At 47.2% G+C, this 17,914-nt stretch overlaps 1 protein-coding gene and 1 long non-coding RNA gene across 2 annotated transcripts in view; one reads left to right on the plus strand and one right to left on the minus strand.

Moving 5' to 3' along the window:
- LOC309526674 overlaps positions 1-15,235 on the plus strand; it is a 58,956-nt gene extending 43,721 nt beyond the window's left edge. Inside the window, exons 2-3 of the long non-coding RNA XR_014216823.1 lie at positions 14,395-14,585; positions 15,131-15,235. This is a non-coding gene — a long non-coding RNA (uncharacterized lncRNA). The remainder of the gene's footprint in view (positions 1-14,394; positions 14,586-15,130) is intronic.
- ACVRL1 (activin A receptor like type 1) overlaps positions 1-17,914 on the minus strand; it is a 53,301-nt gene that overhangs the window by 17,159 nt on the left and 18,228 nt on the right. Inside the window, exons 3-8 of the mRNA XM_082212600.1 lie at positions 17,685-17,906; positions 15,124-15,344; positions 12,951-13,050; positions 11,042-11,188; positions 9,468-9,743; positions 7,752-7,949 (exon numbers count right to left, since the gene is read on the minus strand). Of these exons, the coding sequence (XP_082068726.1) occupies positions 7,752-7,949; positions 9,468-9,743; positions 11,042-11,188; positions 12,951-13,050; positions 15,124-15,344; positions 17,685-17,906 (1,164 nt within the window). The remainder of the gene's footprint in view (positions 1-7,751; positions 7,950-9,467; positions 9,744-11,041; positions 11,189-12,950; positions 13,051-15,123; positions 15,345-17,684; positions 17,907-17,914) is intronic.

Consider the following 17,914-nt stretch of genomic DNA (forward strand, 5'->3'; position numbering starts at 1 on the left):
GGCGAAGCTGCATGCTCCCGGTGCAGTGTGTATAGGGGTGTGTGCGGTGCAAATCTGGGGCCAGCCGCGATGGTACCCCCCTCCCTGATGGTGCCAGGGGCTGTGTGCCCCCTGCCCCCCGTTCCTCCGTCAGTGCAGGCATTCCAGCATATCAGCCAGCTGGTTTTAAAGTGGTGCCTCAGATTATTTCTGCTGTTTTTACAGTGGTACCTCGGGTTAAGAACTTAATTTGTTCTGGAGGTCTGTTCTTAACCTGAAACTGTTCTTAACCTGAAGCACCACTTTAGCTAATGGAGCCTCCCGCTGCACGATTTCTGTTCTCATCCTGAAGCAAAGTTCTTAACCCGAGGTACTATTTCTGGGTTAGCGGAGTCTGTAACCTGAAGCGTCTGTAACCCGAGGTACCACTGTATTACTCTTTTGCATTATTTTAGATCTGGGTGCAAAACTGTTCTGTAATTTGTGAGCTGCTCTTAATAGTTGTCGGACAAAGAGCAGCACTATAATTTTTGGACAGATAAGATTTACAGGAATCCCGAGAGAACCTCTGTTGAGCAGTGCCTATACCATGGCAGCCAATATGAACCCTAACATGAAAAAAACCTTGCTGTATTCTTGATAGATGGGTACAACGTCACAGCTCAAGCCCATTTGCAGATGGATGGATATTGAACATGTGGCCTAGGACCACTCTGACGACTTCATAATGTTGCTTTTTCAACATGTGTTTCTGAGGCCTTTATCTGAAATTCATGTTGGAAAAGCAGAGTTATGAAATAGTTTTGAGTGGTGTTTGATGGACAGGGGTGTAGAAAAGATACAGACAAATGGTGAACAGTGGCAGTAATGTTTCATGAGAATTCTAAGGTCCTTATCACCAGAATGCCTCTTAGTTCCAAAAACAAACAAACACAATTTTGAGAACTACTAGCAGGGAAAAGGTCATAAAGGGCTACAGCAGTTGTAAAGAGCTGCTTTGAACTTTGCTGGGTGTAAGCTTGTCACAGTGATTGCTGATAGCACTGATATTTTAATCTTGTTCCTATATCACGGGGAAAACATGTCCATGTAATCTATTGCAGGCAGTGACAAATTGTGATATTAAGCCATGGAATAATCAATGGCTGGCGGGTGCAAAATTACAGTCTTTTGCTATTTGCACACACCCTAGCCAAATTTGACAATACGGGTGGTTTGTTTGGCAACAGGAAATCCAGATCTGAAACGCTGAGAAGTGGGGCATTTCTGGATTCCAAGAAAATGTCAGGCTAAAGACCGGCGCTTTCCAAACTGTGTTCCTAGTGACACATTATTGCATGGGTAGGCAAACTAAAGAGGGACGCGGGTGGCGCTGTGGGTTAAACCACAGAGACTAGGACTTGCCGATCAGAAGGTCGGCGGTTCAAATCCCCGCAACGGGGTGAGCTCCTGTTGCTCAGTCCCTGCTCCTGCCAACCTAGCAGTTCGAAAGCAAGTCAAAGTGCAAGTAGATAAATAGGTACCGCTCCGGCGGGAAGGGAAACGACGTTTCCGTGCGCTGCTCTGGTTCGCCAGAAGCGGCTTAGTCATGCTGGCCACATGATCCGGAAGCTGTATGCCGGCTCCCTCGTCCAGTAAAGTGAGATGAGCGACACAACCCCAGAGTCGGTCATGACTGGACCTAATGATCAGGGGTCCCTTTACCTTTACCTAGGCAAACTAAGGTCCACGGGCCAGATCAGCCCCAATTGCCTTCTGGATCCAGCCCACAGACGGTCCGGGAATCGTCACATGGATCACCATTGCGCACATTCTTTCCCTCTCCCTCACATGGCGGCGGCAGCGCTCCTCCCTCCCTCCTCCTGGCTTCTCCCCGCCCTGCCTAGAGGAGGAAGGGGGCTGGGCTTTGTTATTGCCAGCAACAGCAGCACTTGAGCGGCCGCCATTTTAAGCAGCCCCTCTCTGGAGCCCTTTTGTGCACCGCTCATCGTCCCGCCGCCAGCCCCCACCGCTCGCAAGACACAGGTAAGCAGTCACCGAGGCTCGTGGTGCTCTTACATAATTTTTTTTCTTTGCAAAATATAGTCCGGCCCCCCACAAGGTCTGAGGGACAGTGGACTGGCCCCCTGCTGAAAAGGTTTGCTGCCACATTAGTGTGTTGGCTGCAGTGTGTAGGTGTGTCCTGCAAATGCTCCCCACACTCCTCCCCGGGCTGGAAAAGGGTTAGTTTAACACCTGTTTTGCTAGTAAAACTGAATTACTGTGTATCTTTGGGCGGAAGATGCCTGATTATCCTCTCCCAAAACAACTACAGTGGTACCTCGGGTTAAGAACTTAATTTGTTCTGGAGGTCCGTTCTTAACCTGAAACTGTTCTTAACCTGAAGCACCACTTTAGCTAGTGGGGCCTCCCGCTGCCACCACATGATTTCTGTTCTCATCCTGAAGCAAAGCTCTTAACACAAGGTACAATTTCTGGGTTAGTGGAGTCTGTAACCTGAAGCGTATGTAACCCGAGGTACCACTGTACTCTATTCCGAATTTAAATATGGAAAGCCTAATGCTGGTGGTCAACAAAAGAGGTTTAAAGACTCTCTCAAGGCAAATCTAAAAAATGGCCTGCGAGCGCTCCAGTTGGAGAACAGCCTTTACCAAAGGTGTCATGGACTTTGAAGACGCTCGAACCCAGGACAAAAGGAAGAAACGTGCCAAGAGGAAGGCATGCTCACCGTGATCAGCTCCCACCCGGAAACCTATGTTGCCACTGTGGAAAGACGTGTGGATGCAGAATTGGCCTCCACAGTCACTTACGGACTCATTAATAAAACCGTATTTATGGAAGACAATCTTACTTGGCCACGATGATCGCCAAAGAAGAAGACGACTCGCCTTTTTTCCTAAGCTTACAAAACCCCATAACAAAAAAGGATTTGGTTGCACAACTCAGCAGGAAGTTTCACCTGGGCTAATGGTCCTGTGAGGCTGACCAGGGTGCAGCCACCCGCCCTCAAAGCTCAAACTAGTCTCCAACTCCGACAAGTTATTTTCAAGGGGTTGCCAACCAAATGGCAAGAGGCCAGGTTCATTGTTCCCAAAGCCTTGTGCCTTTGGCGCCACCTGGTGGCCAAAATCTCCTCTCACCTAGAACCTCTGGCAGCTGGTCTTTTGTTTGTTAATCCATTCCAATGCTAATTGGCTCCATATGTCTTTAGCACCGGAGACTTTAACCATTTGGGGCTTGCTGACATGGTGTTTTCTGGGTTTCTTAAATACTGATTGCCCCAATGCCCAGTGAAATGTCGCACTGTGCCTTGATATAACTAAAAAAAAAAAAGAACTGTCAAGGCAGTGGACGATCAGGCCCATCAAAACAGTAATCAAAGCAAGCAACAATTTCTCTATATTTTTTGTATAGGACTCCACATTTGGTAGAGATTGTGTGTGTTTCTGCCGGCATATGTGTGCAGGCATATAGCCACATTAGGCACTTAACAGTTAACAGGCATCCAATTAAGGCCGTGCACTGTGAATATAATAGGCTTATTAATGGGCAGTGCCTATTCCAAAAGAGAGATATAGGATTAGCCCGGCCAATCTGTGCTTTGACTAGGAGATTCTTTTTGCTTTTTAATTAACAAGTGTTTTCTTTTCAGCCTCTCATTTCTGGGGGCGGGCAGGGCTGAGAATTAGCAAACTGCTGCTTCACCTGTAATAGAAATTCCCCACTGGGAAAGGTCAGGGTGAATCCTGGCGGGCATCATTGTAAACTGAGAAGAATCCAAGCCACAGGAACAAGCTAAACGTCATGATCTCAGGACGCATGGTTCTGAATCTTGGACCTTAGTATCAGGCAGACTGTGCCTCCAATACCTTCCCTATGGGCAAGAGATCGGGATGGGTTTATTATTACTAATAATAAACAATGTAGCTCCTTTCTCCAAAGAGCTCAGGGCAGTGCACATGGGTCTCCCTCAACCCACAGTTTATCCTCCTAACAACCTTGTGAAGTACCGTATTTTTCGGTCTATAACACGCACCTGACCATAACACGCACGTAGTTTTTAGAGGAGGAAAACAAGAAAAAAAATACTCCTAAACGAAACAGTGGATGTATGATTTTTGTGGTTCATGCTGTGGCCACAGACATGTGATCTGACAGTGAGTTTGGAGTAGCCCAATGCAAAAATCCTGAGGATCCATGTGGATCCGTGCTTTGTAACCACGTTTTAAGTGGGGAGGGAAGGAAAAGCACTCAAGGGACAAGGAGCACGCGTGGTTGGGGGATGGAGAAGGATGCTGCTAATAATGAAGAAGAGGGGTATAAGGGGAGAAGGCTCCTCTCCTCTCCCACTTTGCTTCTTTAAAGCAAGCAGGCTCTGCTTTTCTTCCTCCTCCCCGCTCATCCCCGGCTTAGCGAGCTGAAAAACTTTGCTGCTATGTAGCGAGCTTTGCTCCTTTAAAGAAGCAGGCTCTCTTTCCTTCTCTCCTCCCCACTCAGCTGCTCCTCTCCCACTTTGCTGTTTCAAAGCGAGCCATGGAGGAGGGAAGGAAGGGGAACCATGGATCCTCTGCTCACGACTGCAGCAGATCCCCCCCGCCACCCACAGGCATTCCCTCCATAACACGCACAGACATTTCACCTTACTTTCTAGGAGGAAAAAAGTGAGTGTTATGGTGCAAAAAATACGGTATGTTAGGCTATGAAAAAATGATTGGCCCAAGCTCATCTAAGATGCTTCCAGATGGGTTTTCTGAGTTGTACAAGACCTCGCTGTTATCTAGCACCTTCCAGTGCAATTAACATACGAAAAACGATGGAAAACTGTGCTGTAAAGTGCAGAACAACAACCCCTTGCTGACAATGTTGTGTAACCACCACACAAATCTATCTGGAAGAATGCTCAATAAACAACTAGCCTAGAAGCTGCCCAAAATAACTTCCATGCCTGGGGGTGGAGATCAGAACTCAGGTCTCCCCGGTCCTAACCCATCTCTCTCACCAGTAGTACATTGTCTCTCATTTGGCATTTCCTTACTTTTTTACTCTGTTCTTCCCTGCATGAAGACTAAATAGCAGCCGCCCCAGATCTCGGTCTACATCATTCCAAGCAATTTACAGGGAACTTGCATGCACTGCAAAATTCAGCAAACCCTCCAAGTGTCCCTGTTTTCCAGGCACAGTACTGGATTTACGGAAGCCATCCAGGTTTCTGATTTGATCCTGGAATGTCCCACTTTTCCTTAGGACATTAAAAGCAGAGACATCAGCTTGCTGACAAAGGTCCGTATAGTTAAAGCTATGGTTTTCCTAGTAGTGATGTATGGAAGTGAGAGCTGGACCATAAAGAAGGCTGATCGCTGAAGAATGGATGCTTTTGAACTATGGTGCTGGAGGAGACTCTTGAGAGTCCCATGGACTGCAAGAAGAACAAACCTATCCATTCTGAAGGAAATCAGCCCTGAGTGCTCACTGGAAGGACAGATCCTGAAGCTGAGGTTCCAATACATGAGAAGAGAAGACTCCCTGGACAAAACCCTGATGTTGGGAAAGATGGAGGGCACAAGGAGAAGGGGACCACAGAGGACGAGATGGTTGGACAGTGTTCTCGAAGCTACCAGCATGAGTTTGACCAAACTGCGGGAGGCAGTGGAAGACAGGAGTGCCTGGCGTGCTCTGGTCCATGGGGTCACGAAGAGTCGGACACGACTAAACAACAAAACTTTCACTGGATAAATGTTGGAGGGTATGGAATAGGATGTCCCTATTTCCTTCAGAGAAATGTCGGAGGGTATGAGAATTGCACAGCACCATATTCACCCTGCAAAGCTCCCTAGCGAAGATCAGGTTCTGGCCTCTTTCCTACATGCATGCAGACGGGGAGAAACAGGACAAGAAGCCGTTTCTCGGAGGCCTCTGCATCCTTATGGAGACAGGAATGGCTCTGCTGCGATTCCCCTGCAGGACTGGCTGGGGGATAGTAGAAGTTCCATGGACGTGGCCCATTGCCAGGCTGAGCTGCAATGCTGCTTGTTTCCTAATCAGAGCTGAACAAACAAAGTGCTGATTGAGTCTAATGGTCCCTTTAATCAGTAAGCCTGGCGCTGACACTAGATTACAGTGTTTATAATTTACAGCTAATCACTCGCGTGGAAAAGGAAAATAAAAGAGAAGCCTCCATCCAACTAGACCAGCCAAAAGCCTTCGCATTAACAAGCCTGATTAGTGATTATTTCTGCGCAGGGAGCCAAATGCAAAAGGAGATGGTGGTGTATGGCTTTGAATTCTCTGGCTGCAGCTGCTATTTTCAATCCTAAATTGACAATTTAGACAGGCTGGCTGCGTGAGATGTTACAGCAGGGGCGGGAAACTGGATCTGGCTAGGGGAGCCAGATCTTGATCTCCCTGACCCACCCACTTTTCAATCACATGTCAGCATGATTTTGGGGGGGGGGGGACAACGACAACTGTTTTTTGCCCGCATGGTTTGAAATAAAACCGTGCAGGAAAAGGCACAGCTTGCAAAATGCCAACATTGGAGCATTGGAGATTGCAAAGCCGGGCATACAGCACTCCACGTGACTCTGGCCAGGGACAGATGAAGACCCATAGAGAACAAGAACCGGGTACGTTTCCGAGCACAATTCAAAGTGTTGGTGCTGACCTTTAAAGCCCTAAACGGCCTTGGTCCAGTATACCTGATGGAGCGTCTCCACCCCCATCGTTCTACCCGGACACTGAGGTCCAGCTCCAAGGGCCTTCTGGCAGTTCCCTCACTGCGAGAAGCCAAGTTACAGGGAACCAGGCAGAGGGCCTTCTCGGTAGTGGCGCCTTCCCTGTGGAACACCCTCCCACCAGATGTCAAAGAGAACAACAACTACCAGGCTTTTAGAAGATATCTGAAGGCAGCCCTGTTTCGGGAAGCTTTTAATGTTTGATGTATTATAGTATTTTAATATTCTTTTGGAAGCCGCCCAGAGTGGCTGGGGAAGCCCAGCCAGATGGGCGGGGTATAAATTATTATTATTATTATTATTATTATTATTATTATTATTATTATTACTATTACCCCTATGAGAAACCCACAAACAGCATTCTCCACACTTCTGAGTCCCAGCCACTGATGTTCAGAGGCATGCTGCCTCCTATAGAGGAGAGAGGCATCGTACCAGAAGCCGAGCACTGCATAGAATGGTAAAATGCATATGGCCACTTGCTATGGGATGGAGACAGAACGTTCCAGAGGTATTTGCTGGCGGGGTGGGGGGAGTCCAGATGGGACTTTGGATGTCCTGGGAGGAATCTAGACACATATAAAAAACGTTGTGAGAATGCTTAAAAAAAAACAAAAAACACTTTGAAAAATACACTGAATGTGCCATAGCTCACCATTGCCATCTAGTGTCATATTTGTATAACGCACCTTACAACACACTTAAAAGGTTTGATTTGCAGCTGTATAGCCGAGTCCCTGATCTAATAAGACAGCAGGGACTGTTACTGCTTATCCTGATCTGATGTAATCCACTCCGGGAACCCTTTTGGTTCATGAACTGGTTAAAAATGCTTAGCGCACTTTTAGAGAAAAGCTTGGAAAACGAGCCACACGCTATGGCTTAGGACAAGGTTGAGGAGCCAGCAGTCCCAACAACATATGGACAGCCACAGGTTTCCCATCTCTGGATGGAAAGAAGTCATTTATGGCCATCATAAAAAGAGTGGGATTGACGAACCAACTTGATTATATTTGAACCTTGAGATAATGGTCCCCTTACCGTTAACGACAGTTCTCCGGGCTATCTCCCAGAGGACGAGGCCATATGCCCAAATGTCGGTCCTCTTGAAGGATTCAAAGCGGTCCATTTGAATCTGTTCATCTAAAACTTCAGGCGCCATGTAGCGTTTTGTGCCCACCCTTGGGTTGTTGCCAATGTCCAAGTAGTCGCTGCTCTGGGAATGCATGACTGCCAGACCTGAGGGAGAGACAGGGCCAATGGTTAGAAGAATGCTGGTCTATGATGGCAACTGATGAGCCTGTTACAACATCCTGCCAACTTATGCCAAGACTAAAGCATATACAGTGGTACCTCGGGTTAAGAACTTAATTCGTTCCGGAGGTCTGTTCTTAACCTGAAGCTGTTCTTAACCTGAAGCACCACTTTAGCTAATGGGGCCTCCTGCTGCCGCGCCACCGGAACACAATTTCTGTTCTCATCCTGAAGCAAAGTTCTTAACCTGAAGCACTATTTCTGGATTAGCGGAGTCTGTAACCTGAAGCGTATGTAACCTAAAGCGTATGTAACCCGAGGTACCACTGTATTAGTAACTGAATTACCGTTTTAAGCCTGTCTGAACAAAGCTGCTGTACGTGTTACTCATCAACAAGTATTCTGAGTGAGTAAATGTTTTTATAATTTTACAAGACTGTGTGTGATTATTGTTTTAAGGGAGGGGGAAGGCGGGTGCAATAGCAGGAGAATCCAGTCTGCCTTAAAGCACCCTGGATTACTAAAAGGCTAAAACTAGCCTATCTAAGCTTCCCTTTTAAGCTGCAAAGGGATGCACTCTGCTGGACTCACAAACACGAGAAAGGATAATATCCAATAAATATACCCTCACCTAGCAACTATTCACATCCCTACATGAAAACCACACCTCTATTCTGGCTTGGAGTGGATAGCAGCACTGACGGAGGAAGGCGGGTTCAGTGTGCACCGGATGTCAGTCATGACAGCAGGTGACATCGCCATGCCACGCCCCCCCCACGCTCGCTGCGTGGGCAGTGCCCCCAGATGTTTGCTGCACGGGCGGCAGGTTGCTAGGGACGATGCTGCCGCAGGCGGCAAACATTGCCCCCACACGCTCGCCGTACTGGTGGCTAGCCCCACCCCGTGGGCCAGCTAGCTCCGCCCCCGCGCCTCCAGGTGCCGGGGCACGTAGCTCCACCCCTGGCTAGCAGTCTACCTGCCTGCCTTTCTGTGTGCCCACTTGTGTGTAATCACTTGGAAAGGGGACGCGGGTGGTGCTGTGGTCTAAACCACTGAGCGTCTTGGGCTTGCCGATCAGAAGGTCGGCGGTTCCAATCCCTGTGACGGGTTGAACTTCCGTTGCTCGGTCCCTGCTCCTGCCAACCTAGCAGTTCGAAAGCACACCAGTGCAAGTAGATAAATAGGTACCACTGCAGTGGGAAGATAAACAGTGTTTCCATGCGGTTTAGTCATGCTGGCCACATGACCCGGAAAGCTGTCTGTGGACAAATGCCGGCTCCCTCGGTCTGAAAGCGAGATGAGCGCCACAACCCCATAGTCGCCTTTGACTGGACTTAACCGTCCAGGGCTCCTTTACCTTTACCTTTCTTTTTAATCATTTGGAAGATGCGAGAGTCAGACTTCCCCATGACTCTCTTCTTCCCCTCAAAAGCTTCCTAACTCCTTAAGCAACGGTTGGACCAGCATTCCAGTGTCCCACCTCAGCACCTAAAGTCTACTTACCCAGATCAGCGATGCAGCACTGCTTGTTGTTCTTGACTAAGATGTTCCTACTCTTTAGGTCCCGGTGAGCAATGGCTGGCTTGCCCTGGGTACCAAAGATCTCCACGTGGAGATGGAGGAGGCCGCAGATGATGGAGTTGGCGAAGAGCAGGCAGCTCTCCACATCCAGCGCTGTGTGCTGAAGGTAGTCGTAGAGGGAGCCGTGCTCATGGTAGTGGGTGATCAGCCACAGCTGGGTGCTGGAGTTCCTGGAGGTCATGTCGGAGGCAATGAATCCTGCGGACGGTTGAAGGAGGGCAGAAATCAGGAGTGGACCCCACACAAGGGCATGTATGATCAAAGTGCTTCAGAAAGAAATGCAAAATGGCTGCCTGTTTTCCCCTAAGGAAATTTTAGGAGGGGGTTGTGAGAATGAGGGGGTATGTGAAATAAGAAGGATGGAGGAGAAAGGGAGAGAAGCAGGAAAAGGTGAAGCTAGGACAGGCATAGGCAAATTCGGCCCTCCAGATGTTTTGGGACTACAACTCCCATCACCCCTAGCTAACAGGACCAGTGGTCAGGGATGATGGGAGTTGTAGTCCCAAAACATCTGGAGGGCTGAGTTTGCCTATGCCTGAGCTAGGATAACTAGGAAGGGATTGCAGAGGAGCAGGCAAGATTAAAAACTGAAGGAGGGCATTGGTGAACTGAGAATAGATGCTATGCTGTTAGACGCACAGCCCATTATCCCCAATTCTCTGCTCTGACGGGCAGTAGGCCTCAAACTCATCCTTCATCATTCCAAACAGAGGCATCTCCCAGGTTTGCTACCTGTGACTGCACAGAGGCAGAAGGAGGAGAAAATAAAGGAGATGAGAGGTAGGGATGGACAAATACTGCCGTTGCGGTTTTGCTTAGTTCTTCATTTTTCAACCTTTCCGTACTGGTTTGTGACCTCTGTTTTCAAAAGTACCTATTAAAATTCACCAGCATTTTAGGGCTTATTTCTCCTAATATACAGATTTTTGTGGCAAATTTGCCCAATATATACATACTGCAAAGCACATTCATATTTTTCCCTAATACAATGCACTTCTGTATGTTATCTTCCCAAGGACACGCATTTTATGCACTTTGCCTTAGTATATTCATTTCTGTACACGTTACTTGGTTAGTGAAATGAATGGCAAAATTCAGAGATTGTAAATTTTGAAGACTTTATATACAGTAGTACCTTGGTTCTTGAATGTAATCCATTCCCGAAGTCTGTTTGACTTCTGAAACGTTCGAAAACCAAGGCGCGGCTTCCGAATGGCGCAGGTGCCCCAGAAACAATAGCCGACAGCTGCACCAGACATTTGGCTTCCGAAAAATGTTCAAAAGCCAAAACACTTACTTCTGGGTTTTTAGTGTTCGGGAGCCGAAATGTTCGAGTACCAAGGCATTCAAGAACCAAGGTTCCACTGTATATATATTTAGTGCTTTTTTAAAAATAAAGGTGTTGGAGCTGCACTCTGGCTAAAAAAAAAAAAACATCGACAATACTGATTTATCTGTGCAGACATTTCTGGAAAAACTGCCCCATTTCTGCTCACCTAAGATGTTGTCATGCCTCAATAGCACTGTGTTATAGATCTCTGTCTCACGGAACCACGACTGCTCATCCCGGGACGAGAAGATCTTGACCGCCACATTTTCCCCATGCCATGTAGCACGCCACACCTCCCCATATCGTCCTTTGCCTGTTTGGGGTGGGGGTGACAGTTTTCACATGAGGTTTTGCTTACCTCCATCTAGGTTCATCATCTTGAGCTGGTGCATAAACATACACTAAAGAATGTTAGCATACATCTTTCCTTTTACCCATTTTTACCCGTTGTTGTCTTTTTAATTGTATATATTGCTTGTTTTAGGGACGCGGGTGGCGCTGTGGGTTAAACCACAAAGCCTAGGACCTGCCGATCAGAAGGTCAGCGATTCGAATCCCCGCGACGGGGTGAGCTCCCGTTGCTCGGACCCTGCTCCTGCCAACCTAGCAGTTCGAAAGCACGTCAAAGTGCAAGTAGATAAATAGGTACCGCTCCGGCGGGAAGGTAAACGGCGTTTCCATACACTGCTCTGGTTCACCAGAAGCAGCTTAGTCATGCTGGCCACATGAACCGGAAGCTGTACGCTGGCTCCCTTGGCCAATAAAGCGAGCTAAAGGCCAATAAAGGGTAATAATGGAGATCTCTCAAGCTGACCTGGTTTATGGTGATCTACAAAACTGGCAACCTTTGCTTGGACAGTCCATTCCCCTAAAATACAGGTCTCGCACAGCATGAAGAAAACCACAGGCCAGCACAAGGTGTGGTCATATCAACTGTGCTAATTGGATCTGGGCTTTGAGCATGGGATTTTCTGTCCCCAACCGAAAACTGGAAGGGTGACAGTTGCATAACTGAGCATGAGAGACAGACAACGTTTAGAAGATTCCTTATTGCTGTCAATACACATGCAATTTTTCCTCACTCAAAATGAGTGATGGATAAAGTGGTTCTGAAGGTACCAGTTCAGTCACTGTAAAAAGCATAGAAGCCCAACTGTGATGACAGCAAATCGTGTCTCTCCCTGCAGTCCCTGGAAGAGTTTTTTGAACTGTTTTCAAAATGTTTGCTTAAAAAAACAAACATCCTTGAACACATGAACAAATTAAGTTCACCTTTAAGGTTAGCATCCAGTTGGATGAGTGGGTAACAACAACAACAACAACAATTATTTTTACCCTGCTCATCTGTCTGGGTTTCCTCAGCCACTCTGGGCAGCTCCCAACAGAATATTAATAATAATAACAATAAAGCGACAAAACATCCAACTTTAAAAACTTCCCTAAACAGGACTGGCTGCACAATCTGTGTGAACAACACCACCTTTCTTGGGCTTGCTATTTGTGATGGCAACTCCACACAATGCTGAGCAAAGGAATGGCTTGAGAGTCCAGAGTTTAGGAGAGAGCTGGAAAATATGATCCTGTTTTCACACGCGTTAGGAAGTTCTCGGTTGGTGACAGTGGCATAGCGTGGGGGGTGCAGGGGGGGCCGGCTGCACCGGGTGCAACATCTGGGGGGGCGCACTCGCACCCGCAGCTCTCTGCCCCTACCTGGCTCACTCACTCTCTCTCACTGCAGTGCTGGCTGTGCGAATCCGATCCAAGCCGCTGGGTTGCCGCCCACTGTAGAGGGGGTGGGTGCCAGGCGTGCGGTGCAGAGAGAGAGCGAGGGACTATCTGGGGGAGGGACAGTGCAGCGGCCGCCCAGCGCAGCGCTGAGCGCGGGAGAGAACCACACCAGCCCAGCCCAGGCAGCAGCAAGAAGAAGCTGGCAGCGGCGGCAGGTTAGGGGTTGCAAATTACTTGCCTTGCCCCGGGTTAGGGGGCGCAAATTACTTGCCTTGCCCCGGGTGCTGACAACCCACGCTACGCCACTGGTTGGTGACAATTTGCACACCGGGTTTCTTGCTGCTTACCAACGCATTCAACCAGGCTGATCTGCCGAGCCACGGTTCTTTGGACGAGGAAGGGGAGCCCAGAACCGCTCCCGGTGGTGCAGTCATCGTTCAGCAGGTTCTAAATGCAATTTGAAAAAAGCGGTGACACACAGAGGGACGGCAAGCGAGACACACTTCAGGGAAATGGCAACAGCTAACAAGGATCTACCAAGCCGTATTCAATGCACTTTTGTCACAGAAAATACCCAGAGATCTACAGCTGAAATTGCATAAAGAATCAAATAATCAGAATCATGAGAATCATTTCAATGCTTTCAATATCTGCCTTTCTCGTCCCAAACAAGCTCTACTCTAGAACGCCGATTTCAAAAACCGGCGCTGTAGAACTCTGTGACGTCATACACTCTGGGGCAGTTGTGGCAGATGGTATAGTTAGTTGAACAGTCCTAACAGTTAGAGCAACAGGTTTGTTGCTGCCTGCCTCAGAGTACCAGAGTACCATTCGGTGTGTGAATGTTAGTTAGTCTTAGATGCAAATCTACGTAAGATCTTTTAGCAACTTAAGAATCACCTACCTGAATTGTATACAGTGGTACCTCAGGTTACATACGCTTCAGGTTACACACTCTGCTAACCCAGAAATAGTGCTTCAGGTTAAGAACTTTGCTTCAGGATGAGAACAGAAATCGTGCTCCGGCGGCACGGTGGCAGCAGGAGGCCCCATTAGCTAAAGTGGTGCTTCAGGTTAAGAACAGTTTCAGGTTAAGTACGGACCTCTGGAACGAATTAAGTACTTAACCCGAGGTACCACTGTATTTAATCTGCCAGTGCAAGTACATCAAGTCATATGTTATTTAAATTTAAAAAGAGAGTGTCTTGCATAGTTTTTATAGGTGGGGAAGAGAGAATTAAAGTGTCAAACAACCGAGGGCTGCCTTTTTAAAAACAATTTTTAATTTAATTGATTTTTTAAATTGATTTTTAAACAAATGCAATAACTATTAAACGTCCAGCAGTAAATCTAATGGTGTTTGATTGTATCTAGATATAGACTTCACATTCAACAAACATATTACTTTATGTAACCCATCCACTGAGAACATTGAGCGGTTGGTATAAGAAGGTCTTGATTTTGGTTAAAGAAAGGGGTCCACATTTCTTGGAAGGTTTCTCTATTTGTTATGCCTTTAATTGCCTTCCTGAGTGGGACCCAGGGCTGTCTTCTGCAAAACTCTGCTAAACGGGAACTAAATTCCCACAGGAAAAGCAGGATGAGGGGAAAAGTCACAGGCCCATGCAGCAATGGACTGCCTGTACTCTGAGCAGGTGGTCTACCTGCCATTTAACTTTCCCACAATGCCCTGGGGTGAATCAATTCCAGGGTCATTGTGGGAATCTCAAATGGCGGCTGTTCCCAGCTATACCCAGCAGAGATCAGAGCACCAGGCATTTATTTTTAAAGGAGGATCCATCAGTGAGAGGACCTGCTGGAAAGTTTAGGCTCAAAGGATTCTTCCCTAAGGATTCTGCGAGCTGCTGGCACCGATCCTGGTTTGAAGCGCAGCCAGGAAGCTCAAACCAAAACCTTTCACCAGCCCACCATCAGCAGCAAAGCGAGATTCTGGGCGATCACAGAAGCTCAAGGGACTTCAGGTGAGCTTGCAGTCCAATGCCGGGTGGGACAGAGGTGCTATTACAGTGGTTCCTTGGGTTACAGACGCTTCAGTTTACAGACGCTTCAGGTTACAGACTCCACTAACCCAGAAATTGTACTTCGGATTAAGAACTTTGCTTCAGGATGAGAACAGAAATCGCACGGCGGTGGTGTGGCAGCAGCGGGAGGCCCCATTAGCTAAAGTGGTGCTTCAGGTTTAGAACAGTTTCAGGTTAAGAACGGACCTCCAGAACGAATTCAGTTCTTAACCCAAGGTACCACTGTACTGAGTACAGTGGATCCTCGGGTTGTGAACGTGATCCGTGCGGGAGGCACGTTCGCAACCCGCAGCGATGCATCTGCGCACGCACGGGTTGCAATTCGGCGCATGCACAAAGAGCGATTTAGCGCTTCTGCGCATGCGCGACCGCCGAAACCCGGAAGTAACCCGTTCTGGTACTTCTGGGTTTTGACGTGTCCGTAACCTAAAAAAACGCAACGTGAAGCGTCCGTAACCCGAGGTATGACTGTACTTACTTTTAAGGTACTGTCACCAAGCGTGGATGCCTTCAGTATGAAATCCATGTCCTCCAGATCATCAGACCTCAGCCGTATCCGTCTCTGACGGCTCTGGAACACCTTGCATACAAACAGCCCCACCAATGCAGCGAGAACCAGAAAAGTGAAGAGGGGGACCAGGGTTATCAGGAGAAGGTTCTCAAGAGAAGGACTCTCTTCTTCAGGCTGATTTTCTTCACCTGGTTGGAAATAAAGGAAATGAACTCAGTTATTGTCACTTTTCTAATGGTGAGGAGTCCCCTTGGCATTGTCACTTTTCATCCCTTAGTACAGAAAGTATTATTTCAAAATAATTTTTAAAATTGATTTTCTTTTCTCATAACAAATATCCAACATCATTACAAAATATTCATTTTCCAATTTCCCCCCTCCCTGTTGACTTCCCTCAGCTTCCATTTCTGGTCTTTACATCAGATGATACATTCTGCTGTTTGTATATAATACTGTGTTATCTTATTGTTATACTTCTTGTCCTCTATAAATAAAATGGTAAATGTTTTTTTAAATCCTGCCAATGAGTCCATTTTTGTTGTTGTTTCTGCAAATATATTGTAAAGGGTTCCCATTCTTTTTCAAAATCACTATTGTCCTTTTCACACAGTTTGTCCGTTAACTTTGCTAACTCTGCGTAGTTCATAAACTTTTCTTGCCCTTGTTCTTTTGATGGTACTTCTCTGGTCTTCTAAAGGTAAAGGTAAAGGTAAAGGGACCCCTGACCATTAGGTCCAGTCGTGACTGAATCTGGGGTTGCGGCGCTCATCTCCTTTATTGGCTGAGGGAGATGGCGTATAGTTTCCGGATCATGTGGCCAGCATGACTATGCCGCTTCTGGCGAACCAGAGCAGCGCATGGAAACGCCGTTTACCTTCCTGCCGGAGTGGTACCTATTTATCTACTTGCACTTCATGCTTTTGAATTGCTAGGTTGGCAGGAGCAGGGACCAAGCAACAGGAGCTCACCCCGTCGCGGGGATTCGAACTGCCGACCTTCTGATTGGCAAGCCCTAGGCTCTGTGGTTTAACCCACAGCGCCACCCGCATCCTTTCTGGGCTTCTAGTTTTGTGCCATTAATATTCTTGCTGCTGTTGTAGCCTACATATATAATGTCCGTTTTTCTTTCGGCGACTCTTGTCCTAAAATAGCTAACAAAAAAAGCTTCTGGTTTTTTAAAAAACAAATGTTATTTTAAACATCCCCCCCCCCAATTCATTGTACAGGGTGAGTCCTTTAAAAGAGGCCCCGTGGATACAGAGTACACATGTTCCATGGGGCCTCTTTTAAAAGACTCACCCTGTATATAATTTCCCTTTTTTTAAAAAAATATTCTTGTAATCCCACCACATGTGGTAAAATGTACCTTCCCCTTCCTTACATCCGAGTACAGAAAGTATTGATCTGATATGTAGAGATCTTTCCTATTCTGATTAGTTTAGGACTGTTCTAGAAGGTTTATTTCTATGTGAGAGAAACAGGAAGAAGGTTTCTGATGGGTTATTTCTCTGGGAAGCTGTAGATAGCTGGTTTGAATTGGTTCTGTTATGTTTCTGTCAAGGTCGTACTGACTATAATAGTAAGACCAGGAGAAGCACGGGTCTCATTCACATTCTACCTCTTTGTTCTGGTGTTCTGTTCTGTATGCTTAGTGTTAAGGTTAAGCCTTATTATCAATTTATAAGTTTTAATGTTTTTTGCTGCAACTGGATTTTTATGGACCATGCCAATCCTGAATGTACTGGGTTTGGGACCATTATGTTCATTTACCTTCAGTATCAGTAAAGTTCTGCTGGATGAAGTACAATTACTTCTTTGTCTATTTTTTTGGAAACTCTGCTATGTGTTTAAGTTTTTTTCCTGCTCCCCACCTTCAATGGACGACAGACATTCACTCCAATCAAATGACAATCCAGCTGCTACCTGTGGGATCTCCTACCTATGGGAGCTAATAATGATCCATAGCTGTCAACTTACAGATTTGAAAATAAGGGACCAGCAGCCTCGAAAATAAGGGATCAGGAGCCAAAATAAGGGATTTTCCGAGCACAGGTATGTTCAACATCTGAGCCCCTCCGAGCCAAAGGCAGAAAGCCCAGCCAGCGGCCAAACAAAGCCTCAAACGGTGGTTCCCACAGTGCAGCAACCTGGCAAAGGGGATGCAGCAAGGGAAACCACCGTCACCTCTCAGCTGGGAAGTGCTGAGCAAAGGCGAGTCCCCAGGCAACACGGCCGATTTGACTGGCACAAGGCATGCAAGCTCCACCCCCGAGTCGTTCTCAGACTCCTTATTGGGTGAGCAACGCAGCCAAGCAACACAGTTGGAGCCTCCCTCCTCCCTGGCTGGCAGGGAGGAGGGAGAGGAGCTGCTTCCTTTGAAACCTGGGAAATTTAAGGGACATCATCAATAAGGGACAGCAGCGGGACACGGCGCTGGGATAAGGGACTTTCCCGCCAAATAAGGGACGGTTGACAGCTATGTAATAATCCTCGAGGCTAGGTCCCTGCAAGAGAAAGCATAGCTGTACCTGGTAACTGGATGGTGCGATTCAAATTACACATGTCGGTTGAGCAACATATTATGGCAGTATTTGTCGTGTGGGAGCCTCTGCAGAACTCAGACATGGATTGAAGGCATCCTTTCTTGTGGATCATTACCCCCTCGGTCAGATGCTTGCTCACAAAACACAGCTTCCCTGTACAAGTGCTATTGAGACAGTTTGGATGTTCACACACACAGTTCACCAGATCTGCAGAA

The sequence above is a fragment of the Podarcis vaucheri genome (assembly GCF_965113315.1).
Source record: "Podarcis vaucheri genome assembly, chromosome: 2".
NCBI lineage: Eukaryota > Metazoa > Chordata > Lepidosauria > Squamata > Lacertidae > Podarcis > Podarcis vaucheri.